The following is a 14,716-nucleotide window of genomic DNA, read 5'->3' as shown; positions in this document are numbered from 1 at the left end:
GATCTATAAGGGACATAATCATTATTTACATAACCATCATTATTTAAATACATTTATTTAATGCCCAAAGGACCTCTTTTCTTCCATGACGCTTTTGAATTGTCCGTTTGCCAAGAATAAATACGACCAGTCTCATAATCTCCAATATCTCGACTACATTTTTTTCTTTTTGTTTCCTCCAATTCTCCACGAAATTTGCACATATCCTTATCAACTTTATCTTTAAAAATTGTCCAATCATCTTTATTAAATATTTCCTGCATCTTTTTCTCCATGTCCTCCGTATTATGCTGTATCTTTTTAACCTCTTCTTGCAGAAACTCAATATTCAATAACATAATATCCATGGCATATTTATTCGATATCTGTGCAAATCTACTGCAGAATGCCACATTCCCAGAGAATAAATTGGGGCGTATACTTGATCTTAAACCTCTAGGTATCTTGCGCTCCCTTAGATAATGTCCCAACGTGGATAGATGTAGCTGTGAGCTAATAAGACGTTTCATATCATTCAAATACTTATGTTTCATATCAGTTTGTGAGGGTATCTTCAAGAAAGCTGCATCCCCCTCTGTTACCCAAAATGCGTTCCTCATCTTCTACCGTATAATTAAAAAACCCCAGGTCCATGGTGAATCCATCCATGTTCCCAAAAAATGGCTTAAGGATGTTAGAGAAAGTCAATAAATAAATTATATATGTGCAAAAATTTCCAGACATCAACATAGTAGAAAAAATGGAACAGCATAAATCCTTTACTTATCTTCGGGTGCAGAGCCCAGACAACCCGTCCCTTGGTTGCTTTCAGTCCATATATTTCACAAAAGCAGGCAGCACTCCATGTTCTTTAAGACAATATGCAGGTGTTTATTGAGCCCACATCTCCATGCAACGTTTCGGCTCTAACTGAGCCTTTCTCAAGCAGTGAACAAACCTTTTTACAACATATATATAGAGGGACATAACCCTAACATCCCCTGAATGCAGCCAATCAGTGAACTTCATAAGTTTACAACTAATTACATTTCATTATAAAGTGTATTAGTGCCAGCAGTGTACTATTAAAACTACATAGGACGACTCCTTAATACAGTAACCATCTATTCATTAATTTAACATACCTTTGGAGAGACATATCGCTAATGGAGGAGGCAGCATGTTATCGGCGTACCAGAACAGCTAATGCGCATGTCCTAGCGCTTCCCTGTGAATCATAGTCACGTGTTAGCAATGAGGCCAATAAGAACCGCTGATTTCCACATGGCGTCTCGCTCCTGCGCAGTAGCGCTCAAAGTCTCCATCTTGGTAATGGAATCAGATGCCTTCATGGCATACTGCGCATGCGCCGTAGCGCCAATAGTTGCGATCTTGCTAAAGATCATAAACTGACCTACACAGCGTTGCTATGGACATGATATAAATAATATGGTACCTGCGGACGCCATTTTGTTAGTGGCATCAAAGTACTGATAAGGACACCATTATAGTTGTGGCATCCTATCAAATAGGCTACTGGTGGCGATCTATGTATACTAATATACATATTATAAAAAGTTCCCAGGCTCGAGGTCATATGAGGACATCCAGCAGAGGGCGCATCACCGCGACTGAAGGTAACTATAGGTCATTGACCTACATTACCTTCATTCCCCGGGGTTTACAGGCAGGAGCACAGCTGCATTATAGCAGAGCCCCTGCCTGTAAAATATTTTAACCCCTTCAGATGGATTTACATCGTGGGACGTTACAGATCTACCGAAGGTATGTATATTGTTGGTTTATTATTTTTAATTTGTTACAGAACGAGGGTCTTCAGGTGGATTGAGAGAGCAATAAAATAGTACAACAACCTGTGTGTTTATTTCATTAAAATACTTTGCAATATTGTGTGTGTGTTTTTTTTAACCATTTCATACAATTGGATTAATAATGGATAGGTGTCAAAATTGACGCCTCTCCATTATTAATCTGGCTTAATGTCACCTTACAATAGCAAGGTGACATTAACCCTTCATTACCCCATATCCCATCGCTATACGGGAATGGGAAGAGAGTGCATCACATTGAGTGCCTCCGTGCATAATACTGCCTCTATGCATCATATTGAGTGCCTCCGTGCATAATACTGCATAATAGTGCCTCTATGCATCATATTGAGTGCCTCCGTGCATAATACTGCATAATAGTGCCTCTATGCATCATATTGAGTGCCTCTGTGCATGATACTGCATCATAGCACATCTATGCATCATATTGAGTGCCTCTGTGGCATCATACTGTTTCATAGTTACTTCATGTATCATATTGCATCATATTGCTTCATGGTTCCTATATGCTTCAAGGTGCTTCATTGCTCCGATATGCATCATAACGCTTCATAGTTACTTTGTGTATCCTATTGCATCATATTGCTTCATGGTTCCTATATGCATCAAGGTGCTTCATTGTTCCGATATGCATCATAGCGCTTCATAGTTACTTCGTGTATCCTATTGCATCATATTGCTTCATGGTTCCTATATGCATAATGGTGCTTCATTGTTCCTATATGCATCTTAGTGCTTCATATTGCCCTTCTGCATCATATTGCATCATATTGCTTCATGGTTCCTATGTGCATCATAGCGCTTCATAGTGACTCTGTGCGTCATACTGCATCACTGTTCCTATATGCATCATAGTGCTCATATTGCCTTTGTGCATCATATTGCTTCAGGTTTCCTATGTGCATCATAGCGCTTCATATTGCCTTTGTGCATTATATTACAGCATACTGCTTCATGGTTCCTATACGCATCAGTGCTTCATATTGCCTTTGAGCATTATATTACAGCATATTGCTTCATGGTTCCTATATGCATCATAACGCTTCATAGTGGCTTTGCGCATTATATTACAGCATATTGCTTCATAGTCCCTATATTCATCATATTGCTTCATTGTTCCTATATGCACCATAGCGCTTCATAGTTACTTCATGCATCATATTGCATCATACTGCTTCAGTATTTACATCATATTGTTTCATTGTTCCTATATGCATCATAGTGCTTCAAATTGCCTTTGTGCACCATATTTCTTCATAGTTGCTACATGCATCATAGCGCTTCATAGTAACTTTGTTCATCATATTGCATTATATTGCTTCATAGTTCCTATATGCTTCATAGGTCCTATATGCATCATTTTGCATTCTAAGGTTTCGGTGCCCTTTTGCAAGGCAGGGGGTATCAGAGTGTCGGGCTTGGTGCCTTTTTCGCCTCTGGCTGTGAGCCACTGGATCAGACCTTCTGTCTGGTGCCTTGTTGTGTGGCCGCACATTGTATCATTGGCCTACCACTTCACATTTTTGTCTTGGGCCTCAACTCTGGATATGGAGTCCTTGTGTTTTGGACCCAGATCCAGCTTCTGTTACTTCATTCTTTACAACAGGGCTTAGTCAAGCAAACAGATATGCTTGAATTGGCTTAGTAAAATCTGCTTTTCTTCTGTTTGGAACAGGTCTCTCAGGTAGGTTCTACCTTGAGTGCTAAAGGCAAGTCTATTTCATAATTAGCTTTAAAAGATGACATACGTCATTTTGATACATTCTATAATCCTATAGAAGGACATACTACTGTCCCGGGAGCGGAAAATCCCACGAGTTGAAAGGAAGGATACCTTCCACCTCGGAATGCTTTGCCCTAAGATATTAGGACCATCTACAATTTGCGTAGTTTTGGGCGCTCCCTTAAGACACATTTGTTCAGAGCGGCCTATCACGTTCCCTAATCAGTCATTTTATGTTTGTGCGTGTAGCCCATTCACTGTCTCCCATCTATCCCCCACCCCCTGAGATGGTTGTGCCATCATTGTAAATAAAATATTGTTGATACACACCTGTACTTTGTATCTTCCCCACCTCATTGTAGATTGTAAGCTTTCAAGAGCAGGGTCGTCTTATTTTGCTTTAATTATTATATGGTTGTTACTTATGACCGTTGTGTTTGAAACTGTCAAACTGTAAAGCGCTGCAGAATATATTGACGCTATATAAATAAAGTTTATTGTTGTTATTATTATTAATCCATCCCAAACTCTACATTCGGCAATCAGACAGATTCTTGTCCCATAAGTCTGTTGCGTTATGTTTACCAGGGACATCAGCACTGCCTTCTGTACCTTGTGGTGAAGCAGCAGCACTGTGTTGTGTGGCAGAGGATCCCATACTCACGGTTCTTACAGCAGTCGCGGCTTCTAAGATAAATGAAACTGGATCCAGGGCTCTTACTGTTAAGATCCCATAGTTTCACTGCTTCACAGTAGATAATCTCCCTCTGTTACGAGGAAGAAACCTACTTTTCTCTAGCCATGGAATCTGGTTACTCCCACAATGGCAGTCTGAGTGTATAAAGATCCCTGAGAAGATTGCCTCTTGGGATATGTATGAGCGTAATATGCATATATGGACAAATAAGTTGACATACTTATAATGTCTGGACTAATGACTCGTATAAATGCAGTTCCGAATAATTTCAAGTGTCGGAAGATTTTTACTAGCACTACCACCACCACCTTCATCGATTCAGAGTCCAGACTCCCTGTGTCTAACATCAGTAAAACAGGAGTGATGACCCACGTTTCTCTTTCAGAGCTTCTAATGAGAAGCCCGACGTTGGTAGTGGCAGGAGATATTACCTGCCGGATGGTGTATTCCTTAGTTGCAATAATATATAACCCTTCTTGGGGTTAGACATCTAAGGATTTGGAATAGACGTGATCTCCTGGATGAGTAATGTGCGTACATCCCAATGCTGTGCCATTATCCATGTACTAACTGTTATTGGTTTGATATTCCCGCAGTCCAGGGCCTCTGTCCTGCAGGTCTCCTTATAGTACGGTAAGCTGGTCTGTAACCAAGACTTAACCTGAGCCCAGAAGGACTGATGAAGGAACAGTCCTGGGTTATAAGCACATGCAGCTTATTATTGGTCGGTACAGTCCTCATTGTGTGGTGGCTGTGATTTTCACCATATTTTGCTGGGCAATAAGGTTCTCTAACCCTATTCTGGGGCTGCGATGTCTATAAGTATCTATCACAATAAATAACTTGCTGTGGTTCATTATTGATATTGGAGTACAATGGGTGAATTTCACTCTCTGCTCCTGATGCTTATTTTATTTACCACATTCATACTGAAATTGGCCATTATAGATGTATATCAGACACTCACTACGGTGATTTTCTTTGCGGATCTCTTTAGATATCTTTGGTTTTTCTGATCTTTCAGATCCTCTATATATTTAGTCTGGTTTTTGCCTGGGACTTTGATTCCTTGGCTTCTGTACCCACCCTGGGAGAGTTGCTTTGGTATTATCCATGGTGCTGTCCTGAGGGACGTAATGGAAAAAGGGAAATTAGACTTACTGGTAATTCCATTTCCAGGTAGTCCCTCAGGACAGCACCCGTAGTTCCCTCCCTTATGTTTCTGTTTTTTAGGATTGTTTGGGATTAATCTACCGGCAGATCGTTTATCCTTCGGGTCACCATGGCTCGAAATTAAGATGAAGCAGTTTAATGGTTATTACAGACATGTTTGTAAGGGCACATTTAGACCATTTATTTCCATCCTCGGTGGTACTTTGAAACAACACTGGAGGGTGGAGGTGGGAGGGTCCTTTTAACCTCTCTATGATCCTGTCCCGCTATAGGTCAAGGAAGGACGTCCTCCATGGTGCTGTCCTGAGGGACTACCTGGAAATGGAATTACCAGTAAGTCTAATTTCCCTTTTTTTTCTCATTAATGTACACTTTGCACCCCATCTTGACTGAAAAAAATGGTAATGTAGTAATTTTTGCAAATTAAAAAACAAAAACTGAAATATCACCATATTCATATAATATTCAGACCCTTTGCTCTGTATTGAATAGAAGCACCTTTTTGAGCTAGTACAGCCATGAGTCTTCTTGGGAATGATGCAACAAGTTTTTCACACCTGGATTTGGGGATCCTCTGCCATTGTCCCTTACAGATCCCTACAGTTCCGTCAGGTCGGATGGTGAATGTTGGTGGACAGCCATTTTCAGGCCTCTCTAGAGATGTTCAATTGGATTTAGGTCAGGGCTCTGGCTGGGCCAGTCAAGAATGGTCACAGAGTTGTTCTGAAGCCACTCCTTTGTTATTTTAGCTGTGTGTTTAGGGTCATTGTCCTGTTGGAAGGTGAACCTTCGGCCAAGTCTGAGGCCCAGAGCACTCTGGAAGAGGTTTTCATCCAGGATATCTCTGTACTTGGCTGCATTCATGTTTCCTTTAATTACAACCAGTAGTCCTTTCCCTGCAGCTGAAAAACACCCCTATAGCATGATGCTGCCACCACGTTTCACTGTTGGGTTTGTATTGGGCAGATGATGAGTATTGCCTGCTTTTCTCCACACATACCGCTTAAAATTATCACCAAAAAGGTCTATCTTCATCTCATCAGACAAGAGAATCTTATTTCTCATAGCCTGGGAGTCCTTCATGTGTTTTTTAGTAAACTCTATGCAGGCTTTCGTATGTCTTGCACTGAGGAGAGGCTTCCATTGGGCCACTTTGCCATAAAGGCCTGACTGGTGGAGGGCTGCAGTGATAGTTGACTTTGTGGAACTTTCTTCCATCTTCCTTCTGCATCTCTGGAGCTCAGCCACAGTGATCTTGGAGTTCTTATTTACCTCTCTCACCAATGCTCTTCTCCCATGATTGCTCTGTTTGGCTGGACGGCCAGGTCTTGGATGACTTCTGGTGGTCCCAAACTTCTTCCATTTAAGAATTACAGAGGCCACTGTGCTCTTAGGGACCTTGAGTACTGCTGAAATTCTGTTGTAACCTTGGCCTGATCTGTGCCTTGCCACAATTCTGTCTCTGAGCTCCTTGGCCAGTTCCTTTGACCTCATGATTCTCATTTGGTCTGACATGCACTGCGAGCTGTGAGGTCTTATATAAACAGGTGTGTGCTTTTCCAAAACAAGTCCTATCAATTTAATTAAATACAGCTGGACTCCAATGAAGGAGTAGAACCATCTCAAGGAGGATCACAAGGAAATGGACAGCATGTGACTTAAATGAGCGTCTGAGCAAAGCGTCTGAATACTCATGAACATATGACATTTCAGTTTTTCTTTTTTATTAAATTTGCAAAAATTTCTACATTTCTATTTTTTTCAGTCAAGATGGGGTGAAGAGTGTACTTTAATGAGAAAAATAATGAACTTTTTTGAATTTACCAAATGGCTGCAATGAAACAAAGAGTGAAAAATTTAAAGTGGTCAGAATACTTTCCGTGCCCACTGTAGAAAAATTATACTTCTTAGACTATGGCGATGCAAAAAACTTGTTTTTGCTAAAAAAAAACAAAAAAGCATTCTTTGTGTAATAGGAGACAAAAATAAAAAAAACTATTTGAATCTGGGATTGCTGTTATCACACAAACCCAAAGTAAAGTTGTCTAATCACTTATACCGCATGAGGAATGGTGTAAACAATACCAGTTCTTGACCTTTTATTGACTTGTTAATTTTGCCTCCCAAAAATTCCAGTAAGGCTCTACTCACATTTATCCTGCGGTGTATCCTGAGCACTTATACTAGGGTTTCCATGTAAATCTCTGAAATACGTGATTCAAATGGAACCCACGGTGGAAAATTCTCTATAACGAGGCAGATGGAGACACTGTTGAGGCTATCTGGTCTATGATCCAGTGATGTCTGTCTTTTTAAGCTTGCTTAAAACAGCGGTCAGCCATAGTTTTGTGCACCTCTGAAAAGAATGAGACCTCTGAACAGAGGCCAGACGGAATCAAAAGTAACTTTGCTGCCTCCTTTTAGTGAATGTATCCTTCAGGGGGTTTCATCTGAATCATGTCATTCGGAGATCTGTATGGAATCCCTGATATAAGTGCTCTGACACTTCGGGGCTCTGTATATGGAGTCTGCAAACTATTCTATGATTATTTTGCCTACAAGAATCAAATAGCACTCCTTCCCTGACAAGTCTCGCTCTGTGGCTAAGCAGTACTGTACAGCCACATATGGAGTATTTCCACATTCAACAGAAATTGTGTGACAAATTTTTGTGCCACCTTTACCCATTTTCCCATGTGAAAATGTAAAATCTGGTAAATTAATTAATTTGTATTCACCACCCAATGATATAAAACTCTATGACACCCATAGTGTTAATATGATCACTGTACCTCTTGATGAATTCATTGAGAGGTGTAGTTTGGAAAATCAGGTTACTTATGGGGGGTTCTACTATTCTGACTTTTCAGGGGCTCTCCCAGTGTTACATGGCACCTTCAAACCATTCTATCAAACCTCCAATATAGCGCTTCTTTCTCTCTGATCTTTGCACTGTGCCTCAAAAGTAGTTTTGACCAGAACCCCGACCTCCTGTCTCTTCTCCATTATCCCGAAGAATGTAAGTCCGCAAGAACAGGGTCCTCTCCCCTCTGTACCAGTCTGTCATTGTAAATTTGTTTACTATTAACGATATCTATAACCCTGTATGTAACCCCTTTTCACATGTACTGCACCATGGAATTAATGGTGCTATATAAATAATTAATATTAAATAATAATAATAATAATAATATGGGGTATTGCTGTACTCAGGAAAAATCGTGTAACATTTTGTGGTCCATTTGCTCCTGTTATCCCTTTAGAAAATTGAAAACTTAGGGCCAGCCTAACATTTTTAGTGGAAAAAATTGTAATTTTCCATTGACTCAACCCAATGTTAAACTATTCTGGAAATCTCATGAGGGTTAAAAATGCTCACTACACCACCAGCTGAATTCCTCAAGAGGTGTAGTTTCCAAAATGGGGTCATTTCATTTGTAGAGGTTTCTGCTGTTTTGGCATGTCAGGGGCTCGTCAAATGTGACATGGCATCCGCAACTTATTTTAGCCAAAATTCAGCTCCAGAATTCAATTGACACTCCTTTCCTTCCAAGCCCTGCCGTGTGGCCAAACAGTAGTTTTCCACCACATATGGGTATCCATGTACTCAGAGAAAATGGACCATACAATCTGTTGTTGTGACATTTTTCCTGTTATCCTTGGGAAAATGAAACAATTGGGGGAAAACAAACATTTTAGGAAAAATGCATTTTTTCATTTTCGCAGCTCAACTTTGTAAAATTCTGTGAAGCACATGTGAGGTCAATGTGCTCACTACACATCTACAACCCCTGGCAAAAATTATGGAATCACCGGCCTTGAAGGATGTTCATTCAGTTGTTTAATTTTGCAGAAAAAAAGCAGATCACAGACATGGCACAAAACTAAAGTAATTTCAAATGGTACCGTTCAGGCTTTAAGAAACACTAAAAGGAATCAAGAACAAAAAATGTGGTAGTCAGTAATAAGTACTTTTTATAACCAAGCATAGGGGAAAAATTATGGAGTCACTCAATTCTGAGAAAAAATTATAGAATCATGAAAAACAAACAAACAAAAAAACACTCCAAAACATCACTAGTATTTTGTTGCACCACCTCTGGCTTTTTTAGCAGCTTGCAGTCTTTGAGGCATGGACTTAATGAATGTCAAACAGCACTCTTCATCAATCTGGCTCCAACTTTCTCTGATTGCTGTTGCCAGATCAGCTTTGCAGGTTGGAGCCTTGTCATGGACCATTTTCTTCAACTTCCACCAAAGATTTTCAATTGGATTGAGATCCGGACTATTTGCAGGCCATGACATTGACCTTATGTGTCTTTTTTCAAGGAATGTTTTCACAGTTTTTGCTCTATGGCAGGATGCATTATCATCTTGAAAAATGATTTCATCATCCCCAAACATCCTTTCAATTGATGGGATAAGAAAAGTGTCCAAAATATCAACATAAACTTGTGCATTTATTGAAGATATAATGACAGCCATCTCCCCAGTGCCTTTACCTGACATGCAGCCCTATATCATCAATGACTGAGGAAATTTGCATGTTCTCTTCAGGCAGTCATCTTTATAAATCTCATTGGAACGGCACCAAACAAAAGTTCCAGCATCATCACCTTGCCCAATGCAGATTCGCGATTCATCACTGAATATGACTTTCATCCAGTCATCCACAGTCCACGATTGCTTTTCCTTAGCCCTTTGTAACCTTGTTTTTTTCTGATTAGGTGTTAATGATGGCTTTCGTTTAGCTTTTCTGTATGCAAATCCCATTTCTTTTAGGCAGTTTCTTACAGTTCGGTCACACTTGTTGACTCCAGTTTCCACCCATTCATTCCTCATTTGTTTTGTTGTACATTTCCTGTTTTGGAGACATATTGCTTTAAGTTTCCGGTCTTGACGCTTTGATATCTTCCTTGGTCTACAAGTATGTTTGCCTTTAACAGCCTTCCCATGTTGTTTGTATTTGGTCCAGATTTTAGACACAGCTGTCTGTGAACAACCAACATCTTTTGCAACATTGCGTGATGATTTACCCTCTTTTAAGAGTTTGATAATCCTCTCCTTTGTTTCAATTGACATCTCTTGTGTTCGAGCCATGATTCATGTCAGTCCACTTGGTGCAACAGCTCTCCAAGGTGTGATCACTCCTTTTTAGATGCAGACTACGAGCAGATCTAATTTGATGCAGGTGTTATTTTTCGGTATGAAAATTTACAGGGTGATTTCATAATTTTTTCCTCAGGATGGAGTGATTCCATAATTTTTTCCCTATGCTTGGTTAAAAAAGTAACCATTACTGACTACCATATTTTTTGTTCTTGATTTCTTTTAGTGTTTCTTAAAGCCAGAAAGTTGCCATTTGAAATGACTTTTTAGTTTTGTGCCATGTCTGTGATCTGCTTTTTTTCTACAAAATTAAACAACTGAATGAACATCCTCCAAGGCTGGTGATTCCATAATTTTTGCCAGGGGTTGTAGATAAGTTCCTTGAGGAGTGTAAACTCCAAATTGGGTCACCTGGGGGGATCCCACTGTTTAGGCACAAGAAGGGCTCTGCAAACGCGACATGGTGTCCGCTATCTATTCCAGCCAGTTTTGCGCTCCAAAAGTCAAATGTCGCTCTTTTCCTTCCAAGCCTTGCTTACAGATGCCGCTCTTAGTGTAGTAAGCTGTGGTTGTACCCATACTGAAATGAAGGTGACTTTTTATTTCTGTATTGTTGCACTGCCCTAGCTAAATTCCCTAAGCTACAATTGTTGTCTGTATTCCTAAATGTAAGTAATTTTTATTGCATCTTTTCTTGCTATAATGAATTGCACTCCACTCTACTGCTAATTTTTTACCTTTATATATAGCTTATGTACCTACCATATACTGTATTTATCTGTTATTGACACCTCTTCGGTCCCGTTCCACCATCTTGTGACCACAGCTCCTGACTGACTAGAAGTCAGATGTAACGGTCACAAGGTCTTAGTGTAAGTCTATGAGAACCTTGTTCTGGCCTCCTTCGGGCTTTATTATGCTTTCATTGAGAAGTGACTTCCAGTCCACTCAGAAAACACTTGAGCAATCTAGCAGGTTACAACTAGCGGACTAGGATTGGAGTGGCGCCGAGAACAGCAAAAGACGGTGTCAGGTAAATATTAGTGATGCCAAATCGGCATTGAAATAAAAGAAAAAACCGGAGTGGTGCTTTAAGTACGTAGTGCAGCAATGAGTGGTGCATCATGGAAATTTAGATTAGCTAAGTATGTTTTTCTTAACCATCAGTCTACTGTCTTCAATAACCAAACGCAGAAATCGGAATGCAGCTGTAATTATAAAACATATTGTAACTCAGGTCCAGTGTAAAAAAAATGAATTTACAAAAGTTACTTAAATTTTTTATGTACATTATATCTCTATATGATTTTTAAAATTACACTCAACTGTGGAACTTCACATTAATAAACATAATTTGCAACAATATTATTTGACAATATAATACAATACTTGCGCTGTTACATTTACATTTCATGTCAGAAATGGCAGGAAGTTTTTTCTTTTTTCTCTCAAGCATACTAGATTGTTCACAACTCCCATAGAAATGAATGGCAAAAGCCTGTATTGCCACATTTTGATTAACAGGTGAGGGGGAGGTTGGAGGACCCCAATTCTGAAGATCGCTGCACGATGTGAATGATTGAACATTTAATTGGATTTTCTTATCAAATCTGACCTTTTTGTTTCCATTTTTACATTGACAATTCAGAGTAAAATTATTGAAGTCTTGCCAAGTAAATAAAGGTGATGTTCTTTAAACTGTGTAAGTGAATCCAATATACTCAAGCCAGCATCTAATATATTGTTAATCACAGCAGCAAACATCAAGCTTCAAACTGACATATAAAGGTTAACAATGACTGCATATTAGGCAAATCGGACAAATTAATTTCTAGTCACTTTATTCTGTCATCTTTTTACTATATGCAGACATTTCGGATTTGTATTGCAGGTTTCTATTGTTTTTCATCACACTCAGCCTCTGCTGTTCCTCAGTACTTATTCCATGTACTTCAGTATGTAAATTCCTCAGGTATGGTACTTCTCTTCGGCCTGGGTTGTGAATCACTCCTAGTAAACTTTGTAGCCATCTCTGACGAGTTATTTCTTCAATAGTCTTTCCTTTATCATGCATAAGCTGGGCCTCGGCGACTGATCTCTCTCTACAAGACAAGAAATAACTGTGGCACATTAAGCTAATATATTAAATTACAATATAAATCAATATTTATCTGCATTTATAAAGTTAAAATTTTTATTAATAACATGGCTTTGCTAAGTTTGATTAGACTGGCGCTGTGTCAGTTTCTTGCATCTTGCACAATCATACTGTTCCCACTTGCCTATATCCATTTAGTAAGAGCACACAAAGCTAGGCCCTTGGCACAATCTTTCCTTTCTGTAAGACAATCACATGATCAGGACCCCTCCTTCAAACAGCATTAACAGGACCTCAATGCTTTCCCAGGTTAATTTCCATTTCAAAGCTTATTTCTCAGCACTGGCACAGGTAAGCCTTAAATTTGTCAACATTCTTTTATTTTTTATTTATTTATTTGATTATCACTACATTATTAAAGAAGCACCCTGGAGCTATAGACTGACCTGAGAATAAAGTTTCCTAATCACTAATACCACACGGTGATCGGCATAAAAACATAAATAAAACCAAGTCTTGACCCGCTGTTGATTTGTTCATTCTGCCTCCCAAAGATCCCATTAAGGCTGTCGTCACAATAGCAGTATTTGGTCAGTATTTTACATCAGTTGTTAGGGGTCGTGTTCCCTCCTCTGCACAGGGGGAATCTCGGGCCATCTCCGCTGCAGTCTCCCATTCTTCTCCTGCCGCAGTGGAGCCTGCTCAGCAGAGACGTCGGTCCCAGCGTCTCGCTCAGTCTGACTCTGTGCTAAGAGTTACTGCTGCCTTTCCTGCTTCTGCCATTGAAGTCGGTGCTGGGCAGCGGCGAGCAGACGCTTCTGGGTCTAAGTCCTGCTTTGCTCATTCTGAGCATGCCCAGAGTAAGATCTCTCAGTGTAGATCGAGGGTCACATGATCTGATACTGCAGCTTGGCTCCTTCAGGAAGGTCCTGTAGGTGTTCACGCTCTGGTGTAGCTTCTCATTGGTCCTTCTAGGAAGGTCCTGTACGTGCTGCAGCTATTTAAGGTTCGCATGACCGCACGGCCATGCGCTAGTATTGTTCTTTGTTAAGTGCTTTGCGCCAGTGTGGTCACGAAAGTATGTGTTCAGGGACCCAGCTGAAATAAGCCCCTAGAATGCTGGCACCTCCGGCGAGGAGTTTGTGTTTGAATGTGTTCAGGGACCCGGCTGAAATAAGCCCCTAGAATGCTGGCACCTCCGGCGAGGAGTTTTGTGTGCATGCATGACCACTGACTGCTCTCTGTGTGGGCAGTTAGCCTGTGCCTCTGTGAAGCCTAACAAGGCACAGTGCTTTTCTTTCACGACTACTGGGTGAAGTAACTGAGGTAGTCCATACCGCCATATCGTGCCGTTGTTGCTAGCAGCAGGTACTCCTGCACGGTGGACCCCGGGCTACGAACGCACCGATATCAATAAAAACATCTCTATTTATTCGGTGCGTTCCGCTAGCCGTAACATCAGTATTTGTAAGCCAAAACCAGGAGTGGAACAATCAGAGGAAAAGTGTAATAGAAACATATGCTCCACTTCTGCATTTATCACCCACTCCTGGTTTTGGCTTACAAATACTGAAGTAAAATACTGACCAAATACTGCTAGTGTGATGGCAGCCTTAGGCCCGGTGCACATTTATCCTGTGCTCTATGCTGCATGCTTACACCTGGGGTTTCCATGTAAATTTGTGACATGCTATTCGGATGTAAGATTCCCTATAATGAGGCAGATGGAGACACTGTAGACGCCGTCTGGCCTATGATGCCGGAGCGTCTATCTTTTTAAGCATGCATAAATGCTCAGTCGGCCATACTTTTGTACACCTCTGAACAGAGGCCAGACAGAGTTCCAAGTAATTCTGCTACCTCATTACATTGAATGGATCCCTCAGGAGTTTCATCTGAATTACATCATTAAGAGATTTAGATGGTAGTGCAGCGCCCCAGAGTCCTGGTCGTTGCAGTACTGTGGCTCCGCCGCTAAGGGGGGCTATGGTACGTCTGATGGCACTGAAGGAGTTCATCTGACCAGGTATCACATACACCAATACATTTCACAGTCGGGCCTCCAGGGGGAGCTAAGGGAGTACCAC

At 40.5% G+C, this 14,716-nt stretch overlaps 1 protein-coding gene across 1 annotated transcript in view; it reads right to left on the bottom strand.

Annotated features, from left to right (window-relative positions):
• Positions 1-11,802: 11,802 nt before the first annotated feature.
• LOC143818044 (uncharacterized) overlaps positions 11,803-14,716 on the bottom strand; it is a 125,859-nt gene continuing 122,945 nt past the window's right edge. The window contains exon 4 of the mRNA XM_077299483.1: positions 11,803-12,633. Coding sequence (XP_077155598.1) covers positions 12,372-12,633 — 262 coding nt within the window. The 3' untranslated portion in view covers positions 11,803-12,371. The remainder of the gene's footprint in view (positions 12,634-14,716) is intronic.

Source organism: Ranitomeya variabilis, chromosome 3 (assembly GCF_051348905.1).
Source record: "Ranitomeya variabilis isolate aRanVar5 chromosome 3, aRanVar5.hap1, whole genome shotgun sequence".
NCBI lineage: Eukaryota > Metazoa > Chordata > Amphibia > Anura > Dendrobatidae > Ranitomeya > Ranitomeya variabilis.
This window is presented reverse-complemented; position numbering and strand designations above follow the sequence as displayed.